Here is a 13,365-nt window from a genome sequence, read left to right as displayed (position 1 = left end):
TGCGCCGAGTACATATTTCGACAATTGTTAATGCATCGCGCGCGGCTATAATGAAATACGCTTTTCATTTGTCCTACATTCAGTTCGTTACGGCGAATACAACAATGAACGGCATGAATGTGTTTGTTTATACTTTGAAATTTATTGTTTTCTGCATAAGATTGCGTACGATATTAACCTTCTCTGTGACCTGTGAGGTCCGTGAAATCTGGCTAGGCGACATTTAAATCCATTTAAAATAATCGTATCCTGGAATTTTAAATGAATAAATGAACGAACCAATATTTATTTAACGTTTAACGGATTACACGTGCAATTTTTTTTATATTATATAAATTTAATTCAATCGTATGTGAGAGATAATGGAATTGTCAAGCTACGAAATATAGTATATGTACATGTATATATATCTACCATAAGGATATAACAATAAATGTGCGATAACGATTGATTTTATTGAAAATATATTAGAAGTTTGAAATACGGCTTATACCGTTGACCAATTCTATTCTGGAAGTTATTTGAAGTTTATTTATTTAGCCAAAATCAATACGGAATTGTCTCGCCAACTGAATTTTATTTGTGTTTTCAAGTCTGGACGCGATCACATAGTTCTTTCGGGAAAGATTAAACATTTTCATTCAAAAAATTAAATTAGTTTGTTGAAAATAATTTTTCTCTTATTTCTCCGACATTCTATGAAATAAGTTTAATCGAAAAAAAAAAGTTTTGAATTAATCTGAAAGATAACAGATATATTGTAATTGAAATCACGTTAGATTACAAGGAACTAGACGACGTTTCGAGATCATCGTTGAAAAATACGGCAGATTTACGACTTAACACGGGCGCGTTAGGTCGGTTAGGCGCGCGAATTCTTTCTTTTTTTATAGCGACGCAAGGAGTAATCACCGTATCACACTAGGCGATTGGCGATTGCGTTTACGTTTACGTCTACGTCTTTTGACGCGCGCGCGCGTCAGGTTTTCCTCGAGTTTCATCCGTTTAGCGACGCCGATTAAATACTGCTTTGCGAGAAGATTTACGACCGCGGCATTCTTAAGGCCGCGGCCGTTACGGAATTTCTCCCTTTTTCTCCGGGCGCTCCGATGCTTGTCGTCGACGAGAGAGCGAAAATATACTTCGGACGTCGGTGCGCGAATACAAATCTGCGGTCTGTTTTCAACGTTGTTATTCTTATTGCGAGACTTCACTGCACACACGCCGCGCGGTCATGATATCGAGCTCGCGATGGGGCACAAGTCGAGGGATCAGTATCGTGCGACGGAGGACATAAATCTTGCAAGATAAAAATTGCAACGTCATGACCCGATATGCTACGTATAGGTACGAATAGTCTACCGTGGAATATATCGATGCGATTCATTATTCGTCCATCATTCATATCGATGTATGCAGACGCGTTGAAAAAATATTTACTATAAATATTTATTAAGAATACTACGCGACTATTTATTGCGATAAATATATGTTATCAAAGTAACTCTAAAGCAGTTCGATCGATCTCCTATTTGAGAAGTTTTCTTTTCGAAATACTATTGCTATATACTCTTTTAGACAGATAAAATAAAATAATGAAGTATAAATATGTTACTTCGGCGAATTTTGTTACAAGGTGCAACGTGGTGCATTGATATGTGCAGACACGTTGAAAAAATATATCTACTATAAATATTTATTAAAAATACTACGCGACTATTTATTGCGTTAAATATCTGCTATCAAAGCAACACTGAAGCGGTTCGATCGACTTTCTATTAAATTTTCTTTTCGAAATATCGCTACACCTTTTTAGACAGAAAAAATAAGATAATGAATCTAAATGAATTTTCTTATCGACTTCTGTTGCAAAGTGCAAACATAAATTTGTTATTTTTGGCAACGATCGTGTGCCAGATTGTAGGTAACGTTATAATTAGCGAGGACACCGTGTGCCACTGTTATCAGACTGTGTGTGCTACAGACGTTTCAAAAACAAAGACAACACAACCTGCGGTACAACGCATGAATATCAATGTAGTTAGGTCGGTGGAAATGAGGCTACGGTTACTGCGATGTTACGAGATTGGAGGCGGCACACACGGATGATTTTAATCTTCTCAACCGACTGAAAACAGTTTTTTCGCGAGTTATATGCTTTTGCGGTACGGCCAGGCAACAAGGTCTTATAGAGCGCATACAAATTCCAGAGGACCTTTATCATTTTAACATTTCAACGTCCGTTTTATGGGATTTTATATAGTTGCATTTTTGAGCTTTAATTTGAATTTATAATTACAACCATATTCCTAACTGTCGTCTTAACAAGACTTTCGCAAAGTATCGTGAACATTGAAGATTATGGCTGCGTTCGGGGAGCGCGATATTAGCGCTATTGCATCATTCTATCTTTATCGCTCATCAAGTGCGGAACAAGGATAGAATAAGCAAATAGCGCTAATAGCGCGCTCCCCGAACACAGCCTATGTCGAATCCGGAGTCGCATAATTTTCGTGAATCGATAAAGGTCTTTTTGTTGAAGGTGCATTGCAAGATGCATTGTTAGTTAATATCGTGAGACGGTTGGAAATTAATTGAATTCGATCGACGAAATGGAATGTGTTTTTGGCGTGTATGCCAATAACTTCAAGCAGAATAACTTGCGCGTGCACGTCCGATATGCATCCAATAACAATTTTATCCTCATCGACTCTTCCCTCGGATGAGTACATGCATAAAACATTCACGCTATAAATCCTCATGTACAAATCGAACAAATTCCACCCGCGATGCATATATTGGATATTTAATGCTTTACCTCTGCATCGGTTGTTTTTTTACTCCTGAAACGCACATTAACGTAATCATTAAATTTATAATGACAGTTTTATGATCCTCATCAGTTATATAATACAAAAATTATTACAGTGAATGTCTGCAGTGAATGGGTGCATTGAAATGCATATTTCACAATTCCACTCGGAAAATGATTATATAATTAATTAAGTGAACGCGTAAAGTGTTAATTAAGGATTTTCAGCGCAGCACAACTAAAGCAACGCGGAGATACACATATTTGCATGTTACATGGACCCAAGTCGGGCGGCAAAATTTTTAATTCGTTAAAAAGTGTGAAGATTGTTACTCCCCCCCCCCGCTGTATATAACGCGTTACATTGACATGTCTGGCATCAGATATACCGTTCAAATGACAAATTATATTTAGTACGCTGCAAATGACGTGCATCCGCTTAGAATGGGAGATAAATTCGAACAATCTACGCGCAACGTATGCGTTGCGTGTAATATAATTATCGATAACTGGTATAGCAAATCAGAGCACGTTCCACGTTGCTTGCAGACCGAAAATGGAAAATACCCTCCGCATGTCGAACGCATCGTCGAACAACTGCCTTCGTACCTCATCACCCTCGTGCTCGGCGGGACCCGTCTAACGTCGTCCAACCCGGAAGTCGTGCTCCAGGGAATTTGACAGCGGGCAAGAAAGATCTAATTTAGTTTTTTCCGCCGTATTACGACGGGGATAACATATACGTGACACGAGTACACGGGACATCGAGCGTCGAATTGACGTTGACCGTTGACATGCCGGCGATGTCGGGAGCATAAAACGCGGCGTTGTACCACCCGCTTTGAAGATGCTGGTGGATGACTGCGGAAGCGGGATGGGGTGGACTACGGCTAGCGTGCGCGGCGGTTGGTCCACCCCGGGAGGATGCAGAAATTCAGCCATGAGCTTCGGCGGCAGCGTGCCGTCCTTGCACCCGACCGGTTCGATAAGATCGTTGCGCTCGCAACACTCCATGCAGGTGAGCGAATGAAGCCGTCCGCTTATTGCACGCGATTACGTCGTGCGATCGATTTGGGTCCTGACAATTTTGCAAATCTTATGCTCGTTTATCGATTTTCGCAGATTACAATGAACCAAATATTCGAACAATCTTTTATTCTTTTCTGGAAAAGAGATACAAAATAGAAAAAAAAACAACTTTAATCAACATTTTAAAAAACGTTTGCTACAACTCATATTTACGTGAACAATATTTCGAGATTTTTAATATTCAGTTTTAAAAAAACACGTTTTAATATCGCAGTATTTTTCATCCGTTCAAAGATAAGACTTATTTTTTGTGTACGAAGGTAATAAATTATTTTTAAGCTTGATACTCTCTCTTCTCCTGATATGACGCTATAAATCTAGCTTATTTTATTTACACGTACATTTATACATAATTTAATCGTGTGGATCGTTATTAATATCTTGACAAATAAATAATCTTGCGCAATATTACGTAGCAATGTCAGCGCAGAACGATATATTTGGTGATAATAATAATAAACACATCTTTTAGACCCCTTGGGGTAATAAAGTATCTTATCAATCAATAATAAACACATGGGCGATTGTCTACACGAAGCGCTTTACATTGTGCTCCTCGTTTTCCCCACTCAAGCGCGTTGAAAATTCATCTTGCTTGCAGGCTCCGCCCGAGACACCGCGAAGATGCATACATTGTCATCCGGTACATGTCCCCAGTACCCCCAATAATTATATGCAACATCCTATGCAGTACTATACGCCAACTCATTGTATAGAGGGTCAAAATGGCATGTATACGCCGCACCGTGGAAGTTCGTATCACGGCGGTGAGTTTACTTTTCAGTCATAGTATAAATATATTCCAAGTAATGTCGATCGTGTATCCCTGATATTGTTACGCAGGATAGTTCGACAATTACCGCTCATCGTTCCGTAATCTTAATATTAAATATTATCGTTACTAAATTTTAATTCGACGCACACGGGCTTCATTCCGTTTATATGAAGCAATATTAAAGTTATGCTAACATTCAGACGTTTAATTGAATTTACTTTAATTAAATGAACTCAATTAATTCGAGTTAATCTAAAGTTACGTGGCGCCACGTTCAACCGGAATTTATAATAATGTCACGATTCGTGCGCCGTATATGTCTATAATTTCTTGCAGAAATTTATATTGCAAGTCGATTGCAGAGATAATTATATTCGATTCTCCCGTAACATTTTTTTTTACGAGAAACTTTTAGAAAATGTTTTTGAAATAACTTGCTTAGAAAGCATCAAGATTGTTGTACAATTTTTAGCTAATCTGAGTTTCTACGTATATATGTATTGTGGGATTTAATATATATCGTGAAAGGGGCATTGCTAATTTTAAGGCATTGATTTTTAATTTTGGTTGTCCCTCGCGAACATTGTCTCTTTTGTCTTTATATGAAGGCAGAGAACAAAAGAAGTAGGGCAAAATGAAATGAAAAGCTTACAGCGGGGTACGGTAAAATAAGAATCAATTTCACTTAAATCTGTCGAAGAGGTATCTTGAAATTTTGTGCTTGATGTATCGTCGAAAACAGTGTCTCTATCAGAAATGTAGGTCAACCGTTGGTTTTCAATCTCAACTGACAAAGGTGAATCCGAGTAGCAATCGGAATTGTGAAATTTTTGCCTTACTTCTTTTATATGAGAGAACCGATAATACTACATTTATCATAATAAACAGGAAAGAGGAATTTGTTACTTCTTTATCTATTGATTAGTCCAAATTATTAAAAATACAGAAAGTGTCGATACGCGATGCTCGAGTTTCTTCGAAACTGCAACAATACACGACGTAATGGAAAAAAATTTATTAATCGTTTTTCCTTATCACGTGAATTCGATAGCAAAGTGAAGATTTTGCGAAAATTTTTCAGTTTGATCGAAAATAGAAATACTCGCGAAGCTGAAGTTACTTATACTTACGTTTGAAGCATGGCAGGTATATAAAACATTTTTTTTTATACATCGAAGTCTTTTACGTGTTTATTTGCTGCGATCATTGCACCATTCTTCATGCTTTTTGAAGCGGCATTTTCGATATTTCGTTTAGATCGTTCAGCGAAAATGCGACCGTGATTTCACTAAGGATGCGGCACGTTCGCAAGAAATGCGAATTTCTTGCGAACGTGCGCCGCTCTTTTTCCGGCATCAAGAGAGAGAGCACCCTCGTAACTCGTGACTCGTTCCACGACAATTTTTGCCCTCGGTGCCATCCTCGACCAATTTCTATGTCTCGCGTCATTTTCGGCAAAATACCTACTGTCGCTCGTTCTTTTTTTTTTCCTCTGTTCTTTCTGCCGCGTTAGAGCGCGCGTTTCTCATTACACGCTCCTTTCATACCTTATTTTCATGTACCGAATAATGAAGAATATTTCATTTTTGCTGTTAATTTACCTACCTATTGGGTAATTTACCTATTGGCAATGACAACGACAACGACAACGTTAACGCCACCCGTGCAAATAATCTCTTCCAAATGGTTTTACACGCTAAACGTTATAAGTAATAGTTATAATAAGCGCTCGCGTAGAAACTTATTCACTTACGGACATGTTAGTTCCTGGAATTGAATTGCAACGGTAAACGCAGTTTTACTCGTGCTGACACGGTGGCACGATAATTTACAACTAATGTCAAACTGTTATATAATACGAGGACCGCTCGCGAATAAATTAGAAATAACTGAGACATTCGCAAACTCTGCAGTTTTGATCGCGTGTATAAAACGAGGTGTAAAATCAAGTAACGCGCGTGCGAATAATTACCAAAGAGACATTTTCTCAATCGCTGAGAAAAATTTTTCGACGAAAAAGAGCGAGAATTAATTTTAAATTTGTTTGTGAATTCTGGCAGATGACAAGTGGAAAGATAAGTGGGGAAATGTTATCAATCTTTCATATCCAGCCTGAGAAACGTACTAGAAAATCAATTAATCAAATAACGACAGTACGCTCAAATTCGATTTTTGCCAGGACGAGAACGCGTAGCGTCGCAAAACCCAAAGGTGTTTAACATTTAACGCCGCTAATGGAAAAGTTTGTATTCGGTGCGAGAGTCGTACACAGCACAACTGTATACGCGTTACTTATAATTCAGTTAGATATCTTTTCCCGCGCGGTAGTGCTGCGACCGGAGGCTGAATCTGAATTCATGATTTTTTACGAGGCGTATAATAGGGCCGCTGCGCTATTTCGCGATAATCAACCCTTCTTCCTTCTTTCCCTCGTGAACCCGCCGTTTGACTTCGTGCCTAACGTTACCTTTTTCAACCTACCGCTTTCGTCATCCCTTTCAAAAGTGCATTTACCTGGCCCTCACTTTTTACTTCCTTCTTTCCTATCTATACCTACCTTCTCTCACACGTTTCTTTCAACTGGTTTCTTGCCCATCTCGCACCCTGTCTCGTGCAAACGCCGCCGTTGCCAGCCGCAGGTACCGTCGTCGCGGTCACCGAACAGCCATCTCTCATTGTGCGAGAAGACATTCGATACCTTCACGTAGTATATATTATTGCAGCGTTTCAATTTAACACCGAACCAATTTCCCGATGGCGCAACGGCGGTACCTTTCAACACGGACCACGGTCCTTCGACAAGTTCTATATTTAAGAACGCTCTTGCTTCCCGCATGGCACGCTTTTATTTCATTCCAAGCAGAAATCGCGGAGATATTTCAACAGTTGCACGAATGGCCGTGTTTCACGATTAATTCACGATTTCTTTCAGATACTCGTTTGCGTTACGTGGACGCCGATGACACTATAGGTGGCAATACGAACTGGGTCTTAGGCGATCTGCGCAGCCTGCATCGTTGCGTACCCGCATTTCGTCGTACAGGTATATATAATATCTCTCCTCCGTACTCTTCTGCGACACATTTGAATATTTAATGTATATGATAATAGACGAACAAATACGATTATATCATCTGCAACGTTATTCCTTATTCTTTTTCTCTCCGTGTCTGCATTTTTAATGCATAATATTAAAATAAATTGTTTGATTAATGTGATTCTTAAACACATAAATAAGTAGATATGATGTAAATATATTAGTGTGATAATAGTAGATGTTAAATAAATGAGGAAATCAATAAAATAATAGATTGAAAAATGATATATAAATATGTTTGTTTTAGCTCAAGATTTATATTATAAGTCATGAAACTAAGTTACTTTTACAAGTTTTCAATTCATACGTCAGAAATCTCCTATCGAGATTGCAAGATAGTAAAATCCGTTCTTGCCGCGAGAATTCCATTATCGACGGTTTCCAGACGCGATTCCGCGATTTATCTCTGAATTATAAAGAGGATAATCTTTTCTATCATCAGGGATAGACGTCACCGGTATGCGGACGCATTTCTATCCAGAGGGTGGATGGGGCTGGCTGGTCTGCGCCGCCGGTTTTCTCGCCATGTTGCTCACTACCGGGATGCAGCTTGCCTTCGGATTACTACATCTTTACGCCGCCAGACATCTTGGTGAGGTCCATTTGATGGACATAGGTACGTCAAGCGTTTACATCGATCGCTGTACTGTTCTTTACAAAAATCGTTCGATTATTGCGGTGCTCTAGAATCGCTAAATATTCCTCCGTCGTGCGATAGACGACTCGTTAAGAAAAATGTCAGCTATTTTAATCGTGCGAAATATCAAAATATTGTCGTAGTAAATATCGTTCCGGAAAGTATCAAGCTCTCGCCTTCAACATATCGATTTTCAATATAATCTCGTTAGCATAGGGTTATATAATTGATAATATTAGCTAATGTCGCATGATGATATTTTTCTTTTAAACAATTTTAATCCCCCAGGGCGAATCATCGCGTGTAGATTCTCGATGTGGCGAGCGGGAGTGAATTTCTCCGCGAATAATTTTTTCGAACGATCGTAAAAAAACCAAACCCCCCTGTTATTTGTCGGATTAGAGATTCAGATTTGCAGATTCAGTTCCATTTCCGCGGACCTCCGCAGAACGAAACGCGTTCTGGTACCTGCAACGATTCTGCTCTGGCGCATTCATTAATATTCCACCTTCTCACCAGGTTGCTTTACATACGCGTAGGTATATACCGGTGTATCGCAAGGTGCACCGGGTGTGTTTTCTGCTGGGATGCATATTGCCCCCCCGCAGTTTCCAAACCTTAACCGTGTATACGTATATTAAAGTTCTATTTCTCATAGGATAGCGGACAGGTTGAAGTAACAAATTACGACATGACTTCACGTTCTTTCAAAAGTTTTTCGCGTTTTCTTCGCGCGTAATTCGCGTTTTTCTACAAGTGGTGTCAGAGAAAATAAATAATAGCAAATTGGTTAGAACATTTCATTTGTCGAACAATTTCAAGTCGACGTGTTTCCTGAGCTGAAAGTTAATTCGAGGCATTTGTCTTCCGGCTTCAACATCGCAAATTGGATTTCAGACGAAACTTTCGCCAAGACGAAGACTACGCGTGATTAATTAGAAAATAAATAATTCTATTAGCTCTTTGTACTTTTGATATATTTTATTCTTTGGTTAAATCATTTAGCGTTAAACGGTCCGCAAATTATGCATTCTTGCATCTTTTGAACGCGCTGTTTGCGCTGCTACCAATTACGAAAACTATTGTGCAATGAAATAAAACGCAGAGACATTTTGTTAAAAGAGCAATTTGTCGCGAACAATGGATATTTATCTAATTGAACTGATATGATTTGTGTCTCCGAAACAATATATTATTATAATTTATATTTATATATTTCGTCTTTACAGGAAATTTAATTCTATTTATTCATAATTTTCGTGTTACTCGAAAACATATTTTTCGATTTACACCGGAAGAAAATCCTATTATCGCTTTTTGTCATATCGGTATTTACCACTATACGCTGACGTCAAAGCTTCCGTGAATTTATATTTGTCGCGGAAAAATCTGTCTTTAAAAAACCCACAATTCGCCAATCGCAGTGCAATCGACGCGTTACGAAACTACCGACCGCAAAAGATTATCCCGATAATACGGTTTGATTGCCGATACAAAGTTTAAAGTTTTGCGGATAAATCCCCCGATCTAAAAAGATACATTTTGTCAGTTTTTAGCAATCTCGGTAACTCGGATTTGTTGTTTATTGCAGAAAAATCATGTATTTTCCTGGCATAACGTTAGCCGGAATTGTTAAATTATTTCGGATGCGAATCGCCAGGCATTTTAGTCTTCATTCTAGACTTCTCTTTTTGTTCCGACCGATTCTAACGTTCAACTTTACAAAGGGCGCCGCAACAATGACATTGCCTAATACGCTTGCGCGTAACGCTAAATATTGCATTAATATTTATGCGAGTGCATAAATTCACTTTGAAGATTACGCAAGGGAGATCTTATTTGCTATATAGCGCTATAATTCCAGCCGCGATGTTTTATCTTTCAAAAACTCGCGTTATCTCGCGTAGCTGAACCTGTTATACATATATGCATCTACTTTACAATTGTACCAGACGGTGGGGCGTTTCAAGATATGCGAGAACAATGAGAAGACCTACTTCTGTCGCCTAATATCAGCGGTGTGAAATTTATTGGAAACAATTTTTTATCATCGTAATACCGCATAAATAATTAAGTTTTACCTAATACATCATTTACGTCAGAATAATTGAAATAGTTTTCTCCACATATATCGTGTTGATACATTTCGCAGAATTAGTCTCACGAGTTTTTTCATCTTGCTTATATCGCTTTTATTATGCTATATTATTCGTTTTGCCTGTATCGTTCTACATATATTATGCTATTTATTCCCTCGCTTGCAATTACATTTTATTTTGTGTAATGGTTAAAGTAATATTAATGGGCGCGCCGGAACCGAGAATGGAAGAAGTGGATCTTGTTTCATTGAATTCTCGCGCGGCTTCAAGTAGCCCACGAGTTTGTAAGTCTGCCCTACGAGCAAAGCGAGGAGTTAACCTTGTTATTGCGACTTATTTTCTTAACCAGTGGAGTGTTAAGTACCGCTTAATTTTTACATTATTCGATTAAAGGTTAAACGGCAAACTGTATCGCGAGCTGAGCACGAGCGTGGTGTGCATATATATATATACCGTATAGTATAAGATAAAAGTGAAAGGTCTTTCCCCTTGACGTGACATTTTTCCGACCTTAAAGTGATTAAAGTAAAGAATTTTACGTATCGATCGCGGCGCGCGCCCGAACAGATCCGAGCTTCCTCTTCCTGGTTTTTGAAGGGATAATGCGCGCGCGTACGCGAAGAAGCTGTTTACAAATAGGGAAAAACGAGTGCTATGCAAATTGCAAGCGTGCTGCAGCAGTCGATTATTTATTGTCTTGAGTTATTAAAAATATCATCAAGGCTCGAAGTGATAAAACTGATATTGCCTTTCGAACGTTAAGCTGCTACGAGAAAGAGAACACTTAAAAAAAGGAGAATGCGCGCCTATTTATTTATTAGCCTCAAGTTACAATTAACTTTTTATAGCCTATCTGCATATACGTATAAAATTATAAGGATGCGATAAAAAAAAACATAGATAAAATATACGCGCGTTTATATCGGTTACAAAGATAACAAATAAAGGTCATTGCGCAAAGTATAGAATAATCAATCGGGACAATCGACGTAACAGTAATGTCAGATTCTATTTAAATTAACCCTTCCTTTATCGAGCTGTCTGTAAAAGATAAAAATAGGCGCACCATACGTCTATTAGACGCGCTAATAATAAAACGATCTTAAAGCGGAATTACGGAGAGGCATTGAATAGTCAATTTCGAGAAATGGATGCCCGTAGATTATTTTTGTCGTTTCTGTCGAGAAAATAAGCAGTTCGACTGGCCGCTAAAGCCGCGTTTAACGTCCCGCTGAGGAGTATCTCGAGGAAGAGAAAATATTGAAAGAGAAAATGCCTTTGGCGAAAGGATTTAAACTTTACCGTTCGAGAAGTCGTCAACCGCTTACATTCCCAACGTGCCGTCCGTACGTGCGAAACGAACTATGTGATCTCCCGGGTCGGTGGATGAAATCGTGGAACAAAACTTGTCAAACTTGGCGCCCGATCTTGACACCGAGCGGCAAGAGTTTTCGATTCAACGAGATCGTTTTCCAAGATCCGGACCCGGTCTCGGGATCTCACTCGCTTGTATATTCCCACTCGAGAAGCGGGAGATCTCTCACGAGTCGCGAATCGCAGTAAAATAGTCGGGAATAAAATTCATCGCGAATTTCCGCGATCGCCGGATGTATCTCCTGGTCTCGCGCTCGAGACGACAGATCGTCCGGCGAAATCCGTTAAGCCGAACAATAAACCGATACATCATCGGCCAGCTATCGTCCACTTATCGTCGACATGAAAAATACTTTAACTCCCGTCTCCCGTCGTCTTGCTAATATACACGGCGTTCCTCGACAATTCCTCAATATTTGCTCGCGTTCGATAACGTTCGCCGGAGTGCAATATGACAATAGAACGTATCGATTGTACCTGGAGTACCTTTAGGCTACGTTCTCCGTAGCCCTGACGACGGGAGAGCCCAACTCCGTGCCTGAACCCGCGTCGTATCCGTCTTTGTATACAGTTTGCGAGATACCAGCAGCGTGTTATTTGTCGATCGACCTCGGGCGCGATTCCCGCACCGTGACTCGACCGAATCAGGGAGGAAATCTCAGGACACTTGCGGTCCCAGGATACCTCCGGTTGTATATATTTCAAACCGGCGGGCGCGGCGACCGCGCACACGAACGAACCGCTGTCCGCGCGAGCCGCGTCCCACGGGTCTCACGCCAAAAGTACGATTAACGTGCCGTGGCACGCGCTCGTCGCATCGCTCGCGGCAAAGCGATTTCGCTCTCCCGTTTTATTTCGGAGCCCATCGTAAAACAGCGGATTCCGGAGGCGACAACTCCGGGAGAAGTGAGAACCCTGGTCAAAAGTGTTTCCGTTCGTACGGCAAACGGAACGAGAATCGAAGGAACATCTTAGGAGGCATCTGGGGCTGGATTTATTGCGCGACATCTGCGTGCTTGACAGAAGCACGATAGAAAAGTGCGATACGAACTTTGAAGAATTTCTCGTTCTGTCGTTATGTAAATTTTTAAGAAACGTCGGAACGACGAAATAACTTTCTGAAGTAATGAGATTGAGTAACAACGAAAATTAGCAAACACTTCTGTAGTCCTCGCGCGAACTTATCCGAAAATTGTCGCTTAATGATTATTATTTACATATTTATTATCTTTAATTGTTGTGTTTTATTCTTTACCTTTCTTGACGATCAGTCTTAATTTATTACACGCTTGGTCGATTACTCGGGACGCAAAGATCCGGAAGTCTCTCGATAATCCGAACATGTTGCATTAAGTTCGGATTACGGAGTTCGCACTGTGTCTAAAGCCGGCGTAGAAAAGCCATGCTGCAAGCAGTAAAGTCTTGATTTCGCCAATCTTCTTTCAAGCAGATAACGTCCGTTAAACGCCCCCTCGAAAGTTC

The 13,365-nt window shown here is 39.8% G+C and overlaps 1 protein-coding gene across 3 annotated transcripts in view; it reads left to right on the top strand.

Annotated features, from left to right (window-relative positions):
• The window catches only part of LOC143900680 (uncharacterized), a 66,703-nt gene that overhangs the window by 32,313 nt on the left and 21,025 nt on the right, over positions 1–13,365 (top strand). For all 3 annotated transcript variants that reach the window (XR_013257853.1, XM_077412296.1, XM_077412297.1), the window contains exons 2-5: positions 3,362–3,830; positions 4,503–4,668; positions 7,609–7,719; positions 8,216–8,389. Coding sequence is in view for 2 of the 3 variants with exons in the window: in XM_077412296.1 (XP_077268422.1) it covers positions 3,660–3,830; positions 4,503–4,668; positions 7,609–7,719; positions 8,216–8,389 (622 nt within the window). In the remaining variant the exon portion in view is untranslated. The remainder of the gene's footprint in view (positions 1–3,361; positions 3,831–4,502; positions 4,669–7,608; positions 7,720–8,215; positions 8,390–13,365) is intronic.

The sequence above is a fragment of the Temnothorax americanus genome, unplaced genomic scaffold (assembly GCF_048541705.1).
Source record: "Temnothorax americanus isolate GAGA-0224 unplaced genomic scaffold, ASM4854170v1 Scaffold3, whole genome shotgun sequence".
Classification (NCBI taxonomy): domain Eukaryota; kingdom Metazoa; phylum Arthropoda; class Insecta; order Hymenoptera; family Formicidae; genus Temnothorax; species Temnothorax americanus.
The sequence above is the reverse complement of the archived record's forward strand: the minus strand, read 5'-3'. Positions and strand labels throughout refer to the sequence as shown.